This window comes from Takifugu rubripes, unplaced genomic scaffold, assembly GCF_901000725.2.
Source record: "Takifugu rubripes unplaced genomic scaffold, fTakRub1.2, whole genome shotgun sequence".
NCBI classification, from domain to species: domain Eukaryota; kingdom Metazoa; phylum Chordata; class Actinopteri; order Tetraodontiformes; family Tetraodontidae; genus Takifugu; species Takifugu rubripes.
In genome coordinates this window covers 38563-52500 of record NW_021821574.1, presented here as the reverse complement: position 1 = coordinate 52500, position 13938 = coordinate 38563, and the positions used below count along the sequence as shown (strand labels likewise).

The following is a 13938-nucleotide window of genomic DNA, read 5'->3' as shown; positions in this document are numbered from 1 at the left end:
CACGGCGACCAGAAGCTGTCTGGTCCCATTTGATGTGGATGTTGCCTGCGTAACACTCAGGACATATAGGTCAGAGATGTAGGTCATTATCTATGGAGCGATTAACGTCAGCTTCAAACAGACGGCACATAGAAGAAGATGGAACAGGAATTTTTGCCAATTGTTTATATGTCAGTCGTGTGTGTCAACGGGAAACTAAATGTGACACCTGACATCACGTTTACCAACAGCGTTAACACCAGAGAGGTGTTAGAACAGCTGTAAACCCACAACCCATATCCCTGTCTGAGCAGCAGATGTTGGTATCACAGCTGCCACCACAGCTGCTGCTGCTGCTGCTGCTGTAGCTGCTGCTGCTGTAGCTGCTGCTGCTGCTGCTGCTGTAGCTGCTGCTGCTGTAGCTGCTGCTGCTGTAGCTGCTGCTGCTGTAGCTGCTGCTGCTGCTGCTGCTGCTGTAGCTGCTGCTGCTGCTGCTGTAGCTGCTGCTGCTGTAGCTGCTGCTGCTGCTGCTGTAGCTGCTGCTGCTGCTGTAGCTGCTGCTGCTGTAGCTGCTGCTGCTGTAGCTGCGGCTGCTGCTGCTGCTGTAGCTGCTGCTGCTGTAGCTGCTGTAGCTGCTGCTGCTGTAGCTGCTGCTGCTGCTGTAGCTGCTGCTGCTGCTGTAGCTGCTGCTGTAGCTGCTGCTGCTGTAGCTGCTGCTCCTGCTGCTGCTGTAGCTGCTGCTGCTGTAGCTGCTGCTGCTGTAGCTGCTGCTGCTGTAGCTGCTGCTGCTGCTGCTGCTGCTCCTGCTGCTGCTGTAGCTGCTGCTGCTGTAGCTGCTGCTGTAGCTGCTGCTGCTGTAGCTGCTGCTGCTGCTGTAGCTACTGCTGCTGCTGCTGTAGCTACTGCTGCTGCTGCTGTAGCTGCTGCTGCTGCTGCTGCTGCTGCTGCTACTGCTGCTGTAGCTGCTGCTGCTGCTGTTGCTGCTGCTGTGGCTGCTGCTGCTGCTGTTGCTGCTGCTGCTGCTGTTGTTGCTGCTGCTGCTGCTGCTGCTGTAGCTGCCGCTGTTGCTGCTGCTGCTGCTGTAGCTGCTGCTGCTGTTGTTGCTGCTGTAGCTGCTGCTGTAGCTGCCGCTGCTGCTGCTGTTGCTGCTGCTGTAGCTGCTGCAGCTGCTGCTGCTGTAGCTGCCGCTGCTGCTGTTGCTGCTGCTGCTGTAGCTGCTGCTGCTGCTGTTGTAGCTGCTGCTGCTGTAGCAGCTGCTGTAGCTGCTGCTGCTGCTGCTGTAGCTGCTGCTGCTGTAGCTGCTGCTGCTGCTGCTGTAGCTGTTGCTGCTGCTGCTGCTGTAGCTGCTGCTGCTGCTGCTGTTACTGCAGTGGCTGGCCTGCAGGTCATCTCTTGATCAAAGGTTCTGATTTCATTCCTGGCTGCAGCAGGCAGTTTATTTTAGAAATCACCCACAAGTCTGCATTCCTTCACCTTTGCTACCAGACATCTCCACAGTATCAAACTGGTTCTGGAGTAAAACCCAGCAGGCTCAGCGGGTTGGACTGGACATGCAACGGGCTGGAGCTCTGAGAGTGGTGCCGCTGGTCAGTGGTTGGTCATGAGTTGGGTCACAGCTGGGGCTCAGCTGGGTCAGGAGTCTCCAGCTGTGATGACATCAGAGGTCTGAACCTCAAGCATATGACAAATTGTGGTGATTTGATATTTATCAAATTATCTAAAATTGGACTAAATCTCAGACAGTGAGTGAGTAATGTGCGTTAAAAGGTCTTATCTGGGGTCATTAGAGGAGAAAAACACAGCATAAATTGAACAGAAATGTGAAGATTGTCCACTTTGAGGTCTGCTGAACATCCAATAAACATCCAACAACAGAGTTCTCATCTGTTTTGGTTTAGTCACATTTTGTTCCAACGATGGAGCCACTGATTCGGAAGCTAATCCCGATTCTTTGTTCTCCTTCAGCGGTTCGAAATGACCGGAACAAGAAGAAGAAGGAGAGCCCAAAGCCGGAGCTGGCAGAGAGCTACGAGCTGACAGCGGAGCTGGAGACCATCATTGAAAAGATCCGAAAAGCCCATCAAGAAACCTTCCCGTCCCTCTGCCAGCTTGGCAAATACACCACGGTGAGTCGAGTGTCCGTCCGAGACGCCGCCTTTGACTCCGTGCTACTGGATCTCTGTGTGGTTCTGTGGGCAGCGAGTTCGGAGAGCTCGGGACCGTAATCGATGGTCCCTCCTGTAATAGTCCCTCTGAGGTCTCATCCTCACCAACGCTCCCGCAGCTCCTGATCGGATATACCAACAATATCATTGAGCGGCACATCTCATCTCCCATCATGCACTGGAGCTGCTCGCCATGGCGACGCAGGACCGTAAAGATGATCTCTCCTGTCCTAATCTGGGTGTCAGCGAGCCTCCGCTATTCCCCAGGGACAAAGTCAGAGGTCACAGAGGGCGGATCCTGCTGCGGTTCAGCAAAGATCTGCAGTCACCGAGCGGTGATGTGAGCTTAATGATGAGTTACAGACAGATTACAGTCTGGGTGTGTGTGTGTGTGTGTGTGTGTGCGTGTGTGTGTGTGTGTGTGTCCACATCTGTCAATCATCAGCAGCCATCATCTCGACGTCTCTGGGCTGACAGTAAACTCTGGAGCTGGAGTCCAGGTCCACCCTCTGAAATAAGGATTATTTGTGCAATGCTCCACCTTGAAGCTCACACAGGCCTGATAATCACAGGAAATAACCATTTATGACCATTTAGGAACCCTCAGAAGCCCCACAAGCTGAACACAAAGCCCATCGTGTGGGTAACGTTCCAGTTCTCCTCCCTCATCCTGATACTGGAACTCATAAAATAAACATCTCCAGTAGCTGGAATCTTCCGCTGGATAAATGACAGCGAAACGCTTCCACAGCGAGTGTTTGCTGTTTGTCGGCGTGGCCGCAGATAAAACCTTAATCTGGATCAGCCGTAATTATGCTGTGAGAAGTTCCTCATTATTCCCAGCGATTGGATTCTGATGCTCCTTTTGAGTCCCACCCGCCTGAACAGAGGAGGAGCCCCCGCGCCCCGGGATTAGGTTAAAGCTCCAATTATGTGCTGAAATATTCAAATCCTAGTCTGCCGCGCGTTAGGAGTTCACCGCTGGGTTAGCGCAGATAGCCGCGCCGCTGAGAGGGCTTAGCGCCGCCGTGAGCCGCGTTTCATTGACAGTGATGGCGATGGAAAACCAGCCGGGCCGCTCCGGAGACAAAACGGAACATTAGCGTCGGGCGGGAGGCAGCCCGGCTAGCTGCGGGCAGCGGCCTGTGATTGGCCCGATTCTGGCTCTTCACCTTCCTGCACGTGCGCTGGTCTCCGCGCCGCCACCCTCTTTTTCTCCAGCGTCACGACTGGTCTAATTTGTTTGGATTAATGTTCTTCAATGGAATTAGAATTCCCCGGCAACTTCCTAGTTTGGCTCTATTGAATTATGGGACTTGTGTAATTGAGCGATATTGCGGTAGAGAAGAAGAATCCCAGAGAGCGGCGTCGCCCTCGTGCTCCGCAGATCCTCCGTGGTCGCCTTTTCTTTACACCCGGGGGGGCAAAGAGCATGATGGGTTGCTTTAATAACCTCCTGCACCTCCATGTGTGTCTCTCACACACACCAGCATGTGTGTGAGCACCATCAGACTGGACGTCAGGAGAGTGTGTGTCTGTGCCGCTGTTGTGCCGACTGTGGCTCATTTCTTGTGATTTCAGCCCTGATGCTCCTCTCACTTAACCTTACATCATATTGGATAATATCCCTCTCTCTCTCCCTCTCTCCCTCCCTCTCCCTCTCTCCCTCTCTCCCTCCCCTCTCTCTCCCTCTCTCCCTCCCTCTCTCTCTCTCTCCCTCTCTCTCTCCCTCTCTCTCTCTCTCTCTCTCCCCTCTCTCTCTCTCTCCCTCTCTCTCGCTCCCTCTCTCTCGCTCCCCCCCCTCTCTCTCTCCCCTCTCTCTCTCCCTCTCTCTCTCCCTCTCTCTCTCTCTCTCCCTCCTCTCGCTCCCCCCTCTCTCTCGCTCCCCCCTCTCTCTCTCCCTCTCTCTCTCCCTCTCTCTCTCTCTCTCTCTCTCTCTCTCCCTCTCTCTCTCCCTCTCTCTCTCTCTCTCTCTCTCTCTCTGCTGTTTAACCTTTACCTCGCTTGCTCCCTCTGATGGAAGCTCACCCGATGTTTTCCCGGTGACAGCGTTCACATCCCAGTAGTGATCGCACTGGGAGCAGCAGCGTCTCTGTTTGACTCCAGATTTTTCCCTGAACAAATTCATCAGCTGTGTGAAGCTCTTGGTTCCATCTGTCCTGAAGCCTGAGAGCCTCATCCAGAGGTTCCTGCAGGTCCAGGCTGTGGTGCCACCCTCTGATGGCGTCATTTTAGATGAAGATAACTGGTTTCTAACTAGTTTCTGTCCAGGAAGATCAGCTAAATCAGCAGAATTTAAATGTGTATTTTATTGACAGTTGTGTCCTCCTTTGTTCCTTCCTTTGTTCCTTCCTTTGTTCCATCCTTCCATCCTTCCTTCCTTCCTTCCTTCCTTCCTTCCTTCCTTCCTTCCTTCCTTCCTTCTTTCCTTCCTCCACTCAGATGTCTGATAAATCTGATGCAGGAAAAAGTTTTTCTTTTAATCAACTTTTAGAACTTTGGTCAGGTTTTTGCAGAATGTGCAGCTTGCTGGGGGAGAACAGATGCTTTATTCCACATAAACCATCAGAACACAAACAAACGACCATCAGCGGCTCCTCCTCCTCCATCAGCCAGATCCATCCTTCCAAACTGGTCCCCAACTGCTGCTCATCCTGCACCCGTCCATCATCATCCCCTCTGCTCTGATGGCCCTCTCTCTCATCTCTCTCTCTCTTCTCTCCCTCTCTTCTCTTCCTCTCTTCTCTTCCATCAGTCATCTTTCCTTCCTTCTCCCACGTTGCTGCTCTTCTCTGAGCTACTCATCATTCCTTCTCTTCCTCCGCCATCTCGTCTTCATCCCTCTTTTGCTGGCTCCTCTGGCTTCCGAATGTCACCACTTTTTGAGGCGGTCTCGCTCGTTATCCCGGAGCGCGTCCACGCCGCCCGGCTCGGTGTCTTCCTGAGCTTCCTGCTCTCGTGGAGCTTATTTATGGAAGTGTAACACAGTGAGAGGCAAGGGAGGCTGCAGCGAGGAGGTCATTAGCAGCGCCCTGCACAGGGACAGGAAGTTGGTGCCTGACGCCTTCCTCTCTGCTTGTGTTGCAGAACTCGAGTGCTGACCACCGTGTCAGGCTGGACCTGGGCCTGTGGGACAAGTTCAGCGAGCTGGCGACTAAGTGCATTATCAAGATCGTGGAATTTGCCAAACGAGTGCCTGGTTTCACGGCTCTGACCATCGCGGACCAGATCACGCTGCTGAAGGCCGCCTGTCTGGACATTCTGGTGGGTGCAGCTGCGGGTCGGCCATCAGGGAGCGCTGCTTGTGGGCGGAGCCTGGAAGGTCCCATTATTTCATCGCATCAGTCACTTAAACACAAAAGGATTCTCTCACATAAATAGATTAATATAATGTCTCAGTTTCAGTTGTTTATGAAACTGTACAAGTTACCAATAAGTTATTTGTTTTCAGCTTGAAAATTTGAGTAAATGTTTGCTCCTGGTTAGCTTAATGCCTCATTTATAGTCTAAGTTCTAATTTGACGCTAAATCAACATTAATTTGCACTTAAAGTAACATTTTGTGTTTTATTAAACAGTGCAAATGCTGCTGTAATAAGCTGAAGTATCATTTTTGAAAGCAAAGTGAAAGAGGCTTATTTGATGCAGCAGGATTAGCACGTTAGGATTTTTTTTTTTCTTTTTTAGCAGCCGACGACGTCTCGCCCTCCCGGATGATGTCAAATCTACGTCAGCCCTGAACGCCTCAGACACCTCGGCCCACATTTACGATTATGTAACAGACCGAAATAGAAGCGTGTCGAATTTTCAATCTTTTTTCCCATATTTCCCTTCATTTAAATGTTGGTAAAGGAGGGGGAGGGATGTTCTGCTCCGGTGTTGGAAAACTGATTTAGTGGCATAGTTTAACCCCTGGGTTACTAGCATAAATGTTATCTTCCATAAAATAATCAGCATGTTTTATTCTTTTGTAAGAATTTTACCCCCTAAATGTAGGGCAGGTATGCTAGCAACTTAGCCACAGCCTTTAGCTAGTTTATGATGCTACTTGTACCTTTGTGAAGTTTACTCTGACTGCGGCGAGACGGAGGTGAGGAGTTGAAGGCCACGGCGATGACTTTTCTGGCTCTCGCTCAGCCGCCAGCGTCTGCTCACCAGCACGTTTCAGCGGTGAACACAGCACATTTTGGGCACAATGGGTCCAAAGATCAAACAGTGTGTGTGTGTGTGTGTGTGTATGCGTGTGTGTGTGTGTGTGTGTGTGTGTCTACACTCGGGCCTGGCCAGCCGGTTCCAGCCACCGCCAGCAGCCATGTTTTATTCTTTTTCATGTTGCAGACACGCCTGCCACTCACTGTCAGAGCCAGATAGCTTCAAAGGCTGCTGCAGCTTCACATCCACCGTCGGCTGCACAAAAATACACACACACACACACACACACACACTCACACACCTGGAGTCCAGCCGGGAGAGGTTATCCAGGTTGAATATGTGGAAGGTCATTTTCAGAGAGCAACAAAAACAGACAAGAAGCTGATCAAACCATGAGCTAACAGAGACTCAGTAAAAGTCTGGACACTTTTGTCAACTTTTACATTTCTACTTCTGTTAATTGTCCTTAAAACTGGGGATCATACAGTAGCCCCTCCCACTTCTTCCTGTTGCTTAGCTCCACCCCTCAATTTGCTAGTTGCTAGCTTGGTTGTATAATTTTCCGCCTACAATGACTAAAGACTGGGTATATTCTGCTGACTCATGCTGTCTCTCTCTTCCTTCCTGACTCCGCCCTCAGATCCTGCGCATCTGTACCAGGTACACCCCCGACCAGGACACCATGACCTTCTCAGACGGGCTGACCCTCAACCGGACACAGATGCACAACGCCGGCTTTGGCCCGCTCACCGACCTGGTGTTCACGTTTGCCAACCAGCTGCTGCCCATCGAGATGGACGACACGGAGACGGGCCTCCTCAGCGCCATCTGCCTCATCTCGGGAGGTGAGTGGGGGGCGAAGGATGAGATAAGGAGGCACAGCTGACCATCAAATGTTGAATGTCTTTGCGCCAACTTTGAAGGGACACTTGGGAAAATCCTGGAGGAGAAGCTGAGTTCTTCTGAGATCTTATCAAACATAAACAAGTGTTTTTCCAGAAATGTTTATTTCCTGTTCACGGTCTGTTGATCTCCGTCTTTTGATGATGGTCTTCAAAGTTGAGTGATTGAAGAGAAACTTGGGAAGTTCTGAAGACCCTCAGAAATGACGGTGGTCTCAGGAAGAACCTTTTCTGGAGGAGTTCCAGCGCTTCAGGACAAGCTGAAGAATCTCAAATGATTTTAGTCAGCAAGTTTATTTTGTTGAGTCGATTTATTTGGTACAAAAATGTGCAGAAATTTCTAGTTTTGACGGATGGCAGCCTGACGTCTGCAGCTCCAGGAGACATAAGGTTCTCTGCTGCGCTAATTAGACGATCATCTGAAGCCCTGGAGGAGGCACCAGGTGGAATGAATGAATAAAGCTGCTGTATCGATCAGCCAAGGATGTGGAGTGGAGTGTGGATCCGAGGGTCCGGAGCAGGTTCCTCTGCCCTCCTGCATCCTGCAGGTATCAGCTGTCATCTCCGGCTACCTTCCAGGACCCTCCAGGCCTGGACATGAATGCCCTGCTGAGGACCTTTCTGCTGGTTCCGCCACTACTCTGACCTCCAGTCGTCCGTGCTGACGGTGTGGGCGAGTTTAAAGTTATTTTCCAGTCGTCCCGCTTCACCTGTGGCGGACATTGCCCCCCTGTGGCCGCTGCCGGAACAGGTTCAACTCAAACGTTAGTCAAATTTTTAAAGAGAACGATCACGTGGGACTGAGATAAGCTCCTGGTGCTAACGACAATCTGCTCTGTTTGTGTCCTCATTAGTGATGTATCAACTTTAATTATTTAGCCAGCAGGCCTGAAAATAGTGAGCACAGAGTCCCACAGTGACGTAATCAGCGCCTTCCTCCTCTTCCTCACGTTTGAATTCACTGCCGAGGTGTTTGGACTTATGTAGACCACTGTAGATCACTTTAAACCCGATTGGGGAAGAATCATCCGTCAGACCTAGTTTGGTGTCATGCCTGCTGTTTCTGAAAGTTTCTGTTTGTGTGTGTGTGTGTGTGTGTGTGTGTGTGTGTGTGTGTGTGTGTGTGTGTGTGTGTGTGTGTGTGTGTCAGATCGTCAAGATCTGGAGGAGCCCTCCAAGGTGGACCAGCTCCAGGAGCCGCTCCTGGAGGCTCTAAAGATCTACGTGAGGAAGCGGCGGCCCAGCAAACCTCACATGTTCCCCAAGACCCTGATGAAGATCACAGACCTGCGCAGCATCAGCGCCAAAGGTAGGAACCCGCTTTAGCTCCTCCCTGAGGGACGCCACGCGCAAGCGTGACCACGCTGTTGTGATCTTCACCTCGTCTCACCTCGCAGGAGCAGAGCGCGTCATCTCTCTGAAGATGGAGATCCCTGGTTCCATGCCGCCGCTCATCCAGGAGATGCTGGAGAACTCCGAGGGTCAGGACGGCCAGAGCAGCAGCAGCAGCAGCAGCAGCGCCTCGGCCGACGGGGGGGCAAGCCCCAGCAGCAAAAGCAGCCCAGACGAGGAGGACGCCACCGTCGCCACCCCCGAGTCGCCTGAGTCCGGCGATGCAGACGAAGCGGCGGCGGCGCCACCTGAGGACAAACCCATGGAGGCGCCTGCAGGCTCCTCCCAAGACTGACATTCCTTTGCACAGAGAAGGAACTGCCCGATAAGCCCCGCCCCCACCCACCTCCTTTGCTCGATATTATCTAAAACCCTCGTCCCGGTATCTTCCCTTTCGACCCTCTTCAAAAGAACACGTGGACACGGAGGCCTCAACGGATCAGCGCTTGTGTACAGTTGTGAATGGCGTCTCTGGAACTGGAAGGGGCGTGGCCTCACCAGAGACGATACTCCTCAGGTCTCCTGTGTACATTCTTCTCTGCATGATGGGAGTTTCCGTGGTTTCCTTTCCTCTCTGTCCTCATCCCTTCATCTCTGGTCTTGTCATTGTACATACCATCGATTCTGGATACTGTGGTGCTTTTTTTCTTCGTCTAAATATTCTCTTTGAAACGATTCTTCGAGGTTTCAAGCAGGACCAGTTGTAAGTCCTTGAAAAAGTTATCTAGAATGTTATAGACATTATGTAAGTCTAATATTTTATATTTGTTGCTATATTTAAACCGTTTTTGTCTTTTATAACACTTCATTTCTCTACAAGAACGAGTGTTTGTACATCCGAGCTTCTCTCTGCGTCGACAGCCGAGTCTGTTTCCTCAGAGGATTGAAGCACAGCAGCCTTCGGTACGCACTCATCGGACCGGCTGAGGCGCCGCCGCGGCTGTGGTCGCAGGGACACGTTCGTGCCATCGGTACTTCAACTGGACCAAACTTGAGCCGCGTCGCACTTTATTATCAGCGTCTGGTCAAACAGCACTTTGACCAGACGCACTTAAACGCATCACCTTTATTTGCGTAGTTGAGTTTTGACCGCGATGGTTCCTTTGGTCACAAGGGAGGAAAATATGAGGGATGCTAAATGCTAGCATTGAGATCTGCAATGTTGACCCCCCCCCCCCCTCCCCAGTAGAACAGCAGATGTTTAGCTCAGCTAGCAGTGATGATTTCACAGTATATACCTGTTTTTGTCTGCAGTTCATTGTTCTGCCAAACAAATAGATTTTAGTTTCACAAATAGAAACTAAAACCAGCCGCAGAATGAAAGAAAATCAGCCCGACAATAGAGCAAAAACTCTTTATTTTTAATGTTTCACCAGAGGATCAAAAATAGAAGAATTCCCCACAAATGGTGATGATAACATATGGGTAGCTCAGTGTATCCTGGCTGGAACCAGATGTCCCCCGTAGCCTGGACAAGTCCTCTTTTTGAGACATGAAAATATGTTTCAAAATCTTCCGTGATTTTATTCTACTGGAGCCTCAAACATCTTAGCATCGAATTTGCTTTGCGTTTCTCTGTCATTCAAAAAGTAGCCCCGCCCCCACTGACGAGTCCCTCCCCCACTAATGAGTCCCACCCCCACTGACAAGTCCCTCTCCCATTGATAGCTCCCTCCCCCACTGACTGGCCCCTCCTCCACTGAAGAGTCCCTCCCCCACTGACTGGTCCCTCCCCCACTGACTGGCCCCTCCCCCACTGACGGCTCCTCTTTTTCACAAACTCAAGTCTGGTCGCCGTAGCCTTTCACGTAAACGGTACGTCGGAGCGTTCTAAGGTTTGTTATTTGTTGTGACCAGCTCCTTCCTGGTCAGATCATTGGTGGATTAAAAGGATCATGTGCTCTTCTTCGCTAGTTTGTATGTTTCGCATGTTGCGCTTCTTCCCGCCCGTCCGCGTCTGTGCTTCCACCTTTGCGATTTCCGACTGCTGATCACAGCCTGTGGCGGCTCTTTTAACGGAAACCTGAAGGTCGGGCAGATGAGTGCGTATCCTCTGACGACATCAATCATGTACGTTTCTACCAACTGGGCTCAGCCAGCGCACATGAGCTCTGTTATGGCCTTATGAACAGAGCTCCTCAACACGCTTTCCTCTCCTTTCTCAGAAGTGTCTTGTTGTAAGCAGCTGAAACAGGAGCGATGCAACCCTTAACCACTGCTGACAGGCCGCGTGGGTCTGGACGATTGTACGCAGAAAGCACACAGCGGGGCAGGGTCTTCAAAATCCGCTCCAAACGTTCGCCTTGCTCTTCAGTCTTCACACTTTAAGCTACATTTAATGATGCAAAAGGAGATTCTGGAGGACCTTTGACACGGCAGAGACGCTCTGCAGGGTCCAGCTGAGCGGGGATGCTAGCGGTATCTTACTTGCGATGAGATGATGTTTCGCTGAAATGAAAAGATGATCCTCGAGAGCTGCCTTTGTTCCTCCTACACCCGATACAGCTCCAGATCCTTCGCTACCCTGAGGGTCCTGTTAGCTAAAATAAGGCTCCGTTTACACTAAAGTTCTAAAGTACCGCAGCTGAAGCACTTAAACACAGAAACATAGCTGTGGGACTCAAGGAAGGAGAACGGCCAAAGTAAAACTTTTGTAGACGAGGAGCACAACGATGAAGAAGCAACACCAATTCTGCTCCGCTTCTTCAAATGCGCCTCCCGCAACCTTCACCAGTCACTCTCGTTTTGAGACGAGGCAGCAGGCTAATCATAGAACCTGGATCAGAATTTCCCATTTTAGGCTTTTTTCTTCACCTCAGCTGGTGCAGATGTAGATGTTAGTTTACCCATTAGCTCTGTTGCTCTCTGATGCTTTTGATCAATTCTTTTTGGCTGCTAAGGCTGGCCATCAAATAGCCTAGCTTACCTTGACATGCTATTGATAGTGATATTGAATTTTAAACTCTCAAATGACATAAAGGAAGTTCTGGCTTATTTTTAAGTGCTACCTGAAAAGCCTAATCTGCTAACCCTACCTGAAATCGATAGCTACACAAAGTTATTTGTGTGTTTTTGGTGGAATGGTCTTGTGACTTTGGAGCAGATCAGATTCTTAATGTACATCTTACTACCCTTTTAGGACCGTCCACTTCCCCTTGTAAAAGTAAAGATAACTTTAACAGCGGGCCCTGCTCCAGTTCGCCCCGATGAAGCAGGTTTTTCGAGGCGATATGCGATAAATTGCAACGGGAACTGTTGCGCCAGCAGGATGAGCCACTCACTGTTTGATCTGAAATGGGAAATACGACAACCCCTGGGGGCAGCGAAGGATTCTGGGTCTCAGCAGCACATTATGGAAACTCATCTGCATTCCGTCCCTTCTCAGAAATACATATCATAAGGGAAAACCAGAGCTTTTTTTATTCTTTTTAAGGTGTTTGAATGTGAATAATGTCCTAGTTTGTCAGAATGATATGCAGTGTTAAGGAGTTTTCTCTCAGTGTAACGTAGGTAACGCTCTCCTCGCCTCTCGCTCTCCCGGTGAGAGACAGAGGAGGCATCTTGCTCTTTTCCTTGTTTTCGTAGCTGGAAAAAAACCTTCACAGCCGACGAATGTCCACATCCATCCCTGAGGCGCCTGAGCGCATTGGGGACGCTCCTTTAGGACCCCACTTCACAACGCTGACTTACTCTGTTCGTTTCTGTTGAATGTCGTACCGACGTAACTGTAATCACGTAGCTAGCTCACTGCGGAGGTGTTACATAAGTGGTGTGTGCTTTGCATTCCAACTGGCAGCTCTGTGGAAAAGACACCTGTGTGTTTTTGTTCTTGGGAAATTCCACCTAAATTCACAGAGAGGAACCGCGGAACCGTCACGAACACAGCGAATATTGGGACGGTGAGGGAAATGGACGAGCAGTTCATCTCCACGACCGAAAACTGTCCGTGTTCTGTTCCGTTTTCCTGTCAAAACAACAGAGCTGCTCCCTCCAGGGGACCAAAACGCCGTCACCAATCAATCAAAGCAATCAATCGACGGCTCTTTGGTTGACAGATCAACTTCTCAACTAGGGTTCGACCGATATGGGACTTCAACGGCAGACAATTTTGTTGTCTGGACAGTTAAATCGTATCTCTCAACTCTGTTTACTTCCCAAAGTTAGAATTCACCTTATTTCATCAAAGGACTCGTATCTGGCGTAAATGAGCGTCTGGGCGTTGCACTCAAAGAGGCCTTGGCGGTCGCTGCCTCGAGAACAAAAATGAGCAAAAAAATCATTCCTTTTGGAAACTTGTTTTAAAAGCAGTCTTGTTGACCCAGATTTATAATGCTAATGTTGCACATGCTAGTTAATATAGGAACAGGTCTCTAACTAAAACAATCAGTGGCTGTAATGTTAACGTTGTGAGTTATATGCTAACGATGTCGATGCAGATGTTGCTTCCTGTGATATCTGGATCTTAGCTGGAACTATTTCTCAGAATATTTCAGATTTTTGCAGATGGTGCAGTTTTATTTGCTCCATCAGTCGACAACCTTCCTGATGAGGATCCGCGCCCTCGAGCCAAGCCTGCATTTCTCTGCCTGGAAGTGGTTGATTAGCATCTCTGTGTTGACTTCCTGCTCCAGGCAGAGTGGAAGTAGGTTGCAAAGCAACGACGAGAAGCAAGTAGCTGCTAAAGTCATTAACCGGAGACTAAATAATGCCCAAATATCGGTCTAACCCTGGATTACATCGTAGATTAGGAGCCAGGAAGCATGACTGGAACCGACCGTATCAGTCGCTAACAGCAGCTCTGTTGTCTGTCCTGAAGGTGTTCTTAAACATCACAAACTGTCGCCTTTTTCCCATCACAGGACGTAACCACCAATCATATGCAGTGTTGTATAGTCATGTTAATATCCCACATCTGGCCGGGCATGAGGGCGAAGGGGGAGGGGTGTGTCACAGATTTATCCGAGCAGCCCTTGCTTCCATGGGGCAACGTGGGGTTTCAGATTTCCATTTTAAATATTGTCTTTGTATGTTAACATGATGCTTTTTATGTCCATATACTGTTTAACTTTACCATGAGCTGTCCTGGCAAAGTAATAAAATATATTTATTTTAAAATCCACGTGTGGACATTTTTAGACTTTGGGAACCAGAGGAAACGTGACTAGAGCTCCGAGTTTCTCACATTCTTTGATGCTGCTGCACAGATGAGCCGAGAATCCTGCGGGTTTCCCTCCTGTAGGTCCGCTAATTTAGAAGCGAGATTAGCCACGCCCCTCGCGCGGCTTGTTGCCCATGATGGATGGGGGCGTGGCAACAAGAATATCGCCAGATCGTGCACTCTGGCCACGC

At 50.0% G+C, this 13938-nt stretch overlaps 1 protein-coding gene across 1 annotated transcript in view; it reads left to right on the top strand.

Moving 5' to 3' along the window:
- The window catches only part of LOC101076051 (retinoic acid receptor beta), an 18434-nt gene extending 4726 nt beyond the window's left edge, over positions 1-13708 (top strand). Inside the window, exons 3-7 of the mRNA XM_029831733.1 lie at positions 1945-2105; positions 5232-5408; positions 6936-7140; positions 8348-8506; positions 8595-13708. Coding sequence (XP_029687593.1) covers positions 1945-2105; positions 5232-5408; positions 6936-7140; positions 8348-8506; positions 8595-8884 — 992 coding nt within the window. The 3' untranslated portion in view covers positions 8885-13708. The remainder of the gene's footprint in view (positions 1-1944; positions 2106-5231; positions 5409-6935; positions 7141-8347; positions 8507-8594) is intronic.
- Positions 13709-13938: the final 230 nt, after the last annotated feature.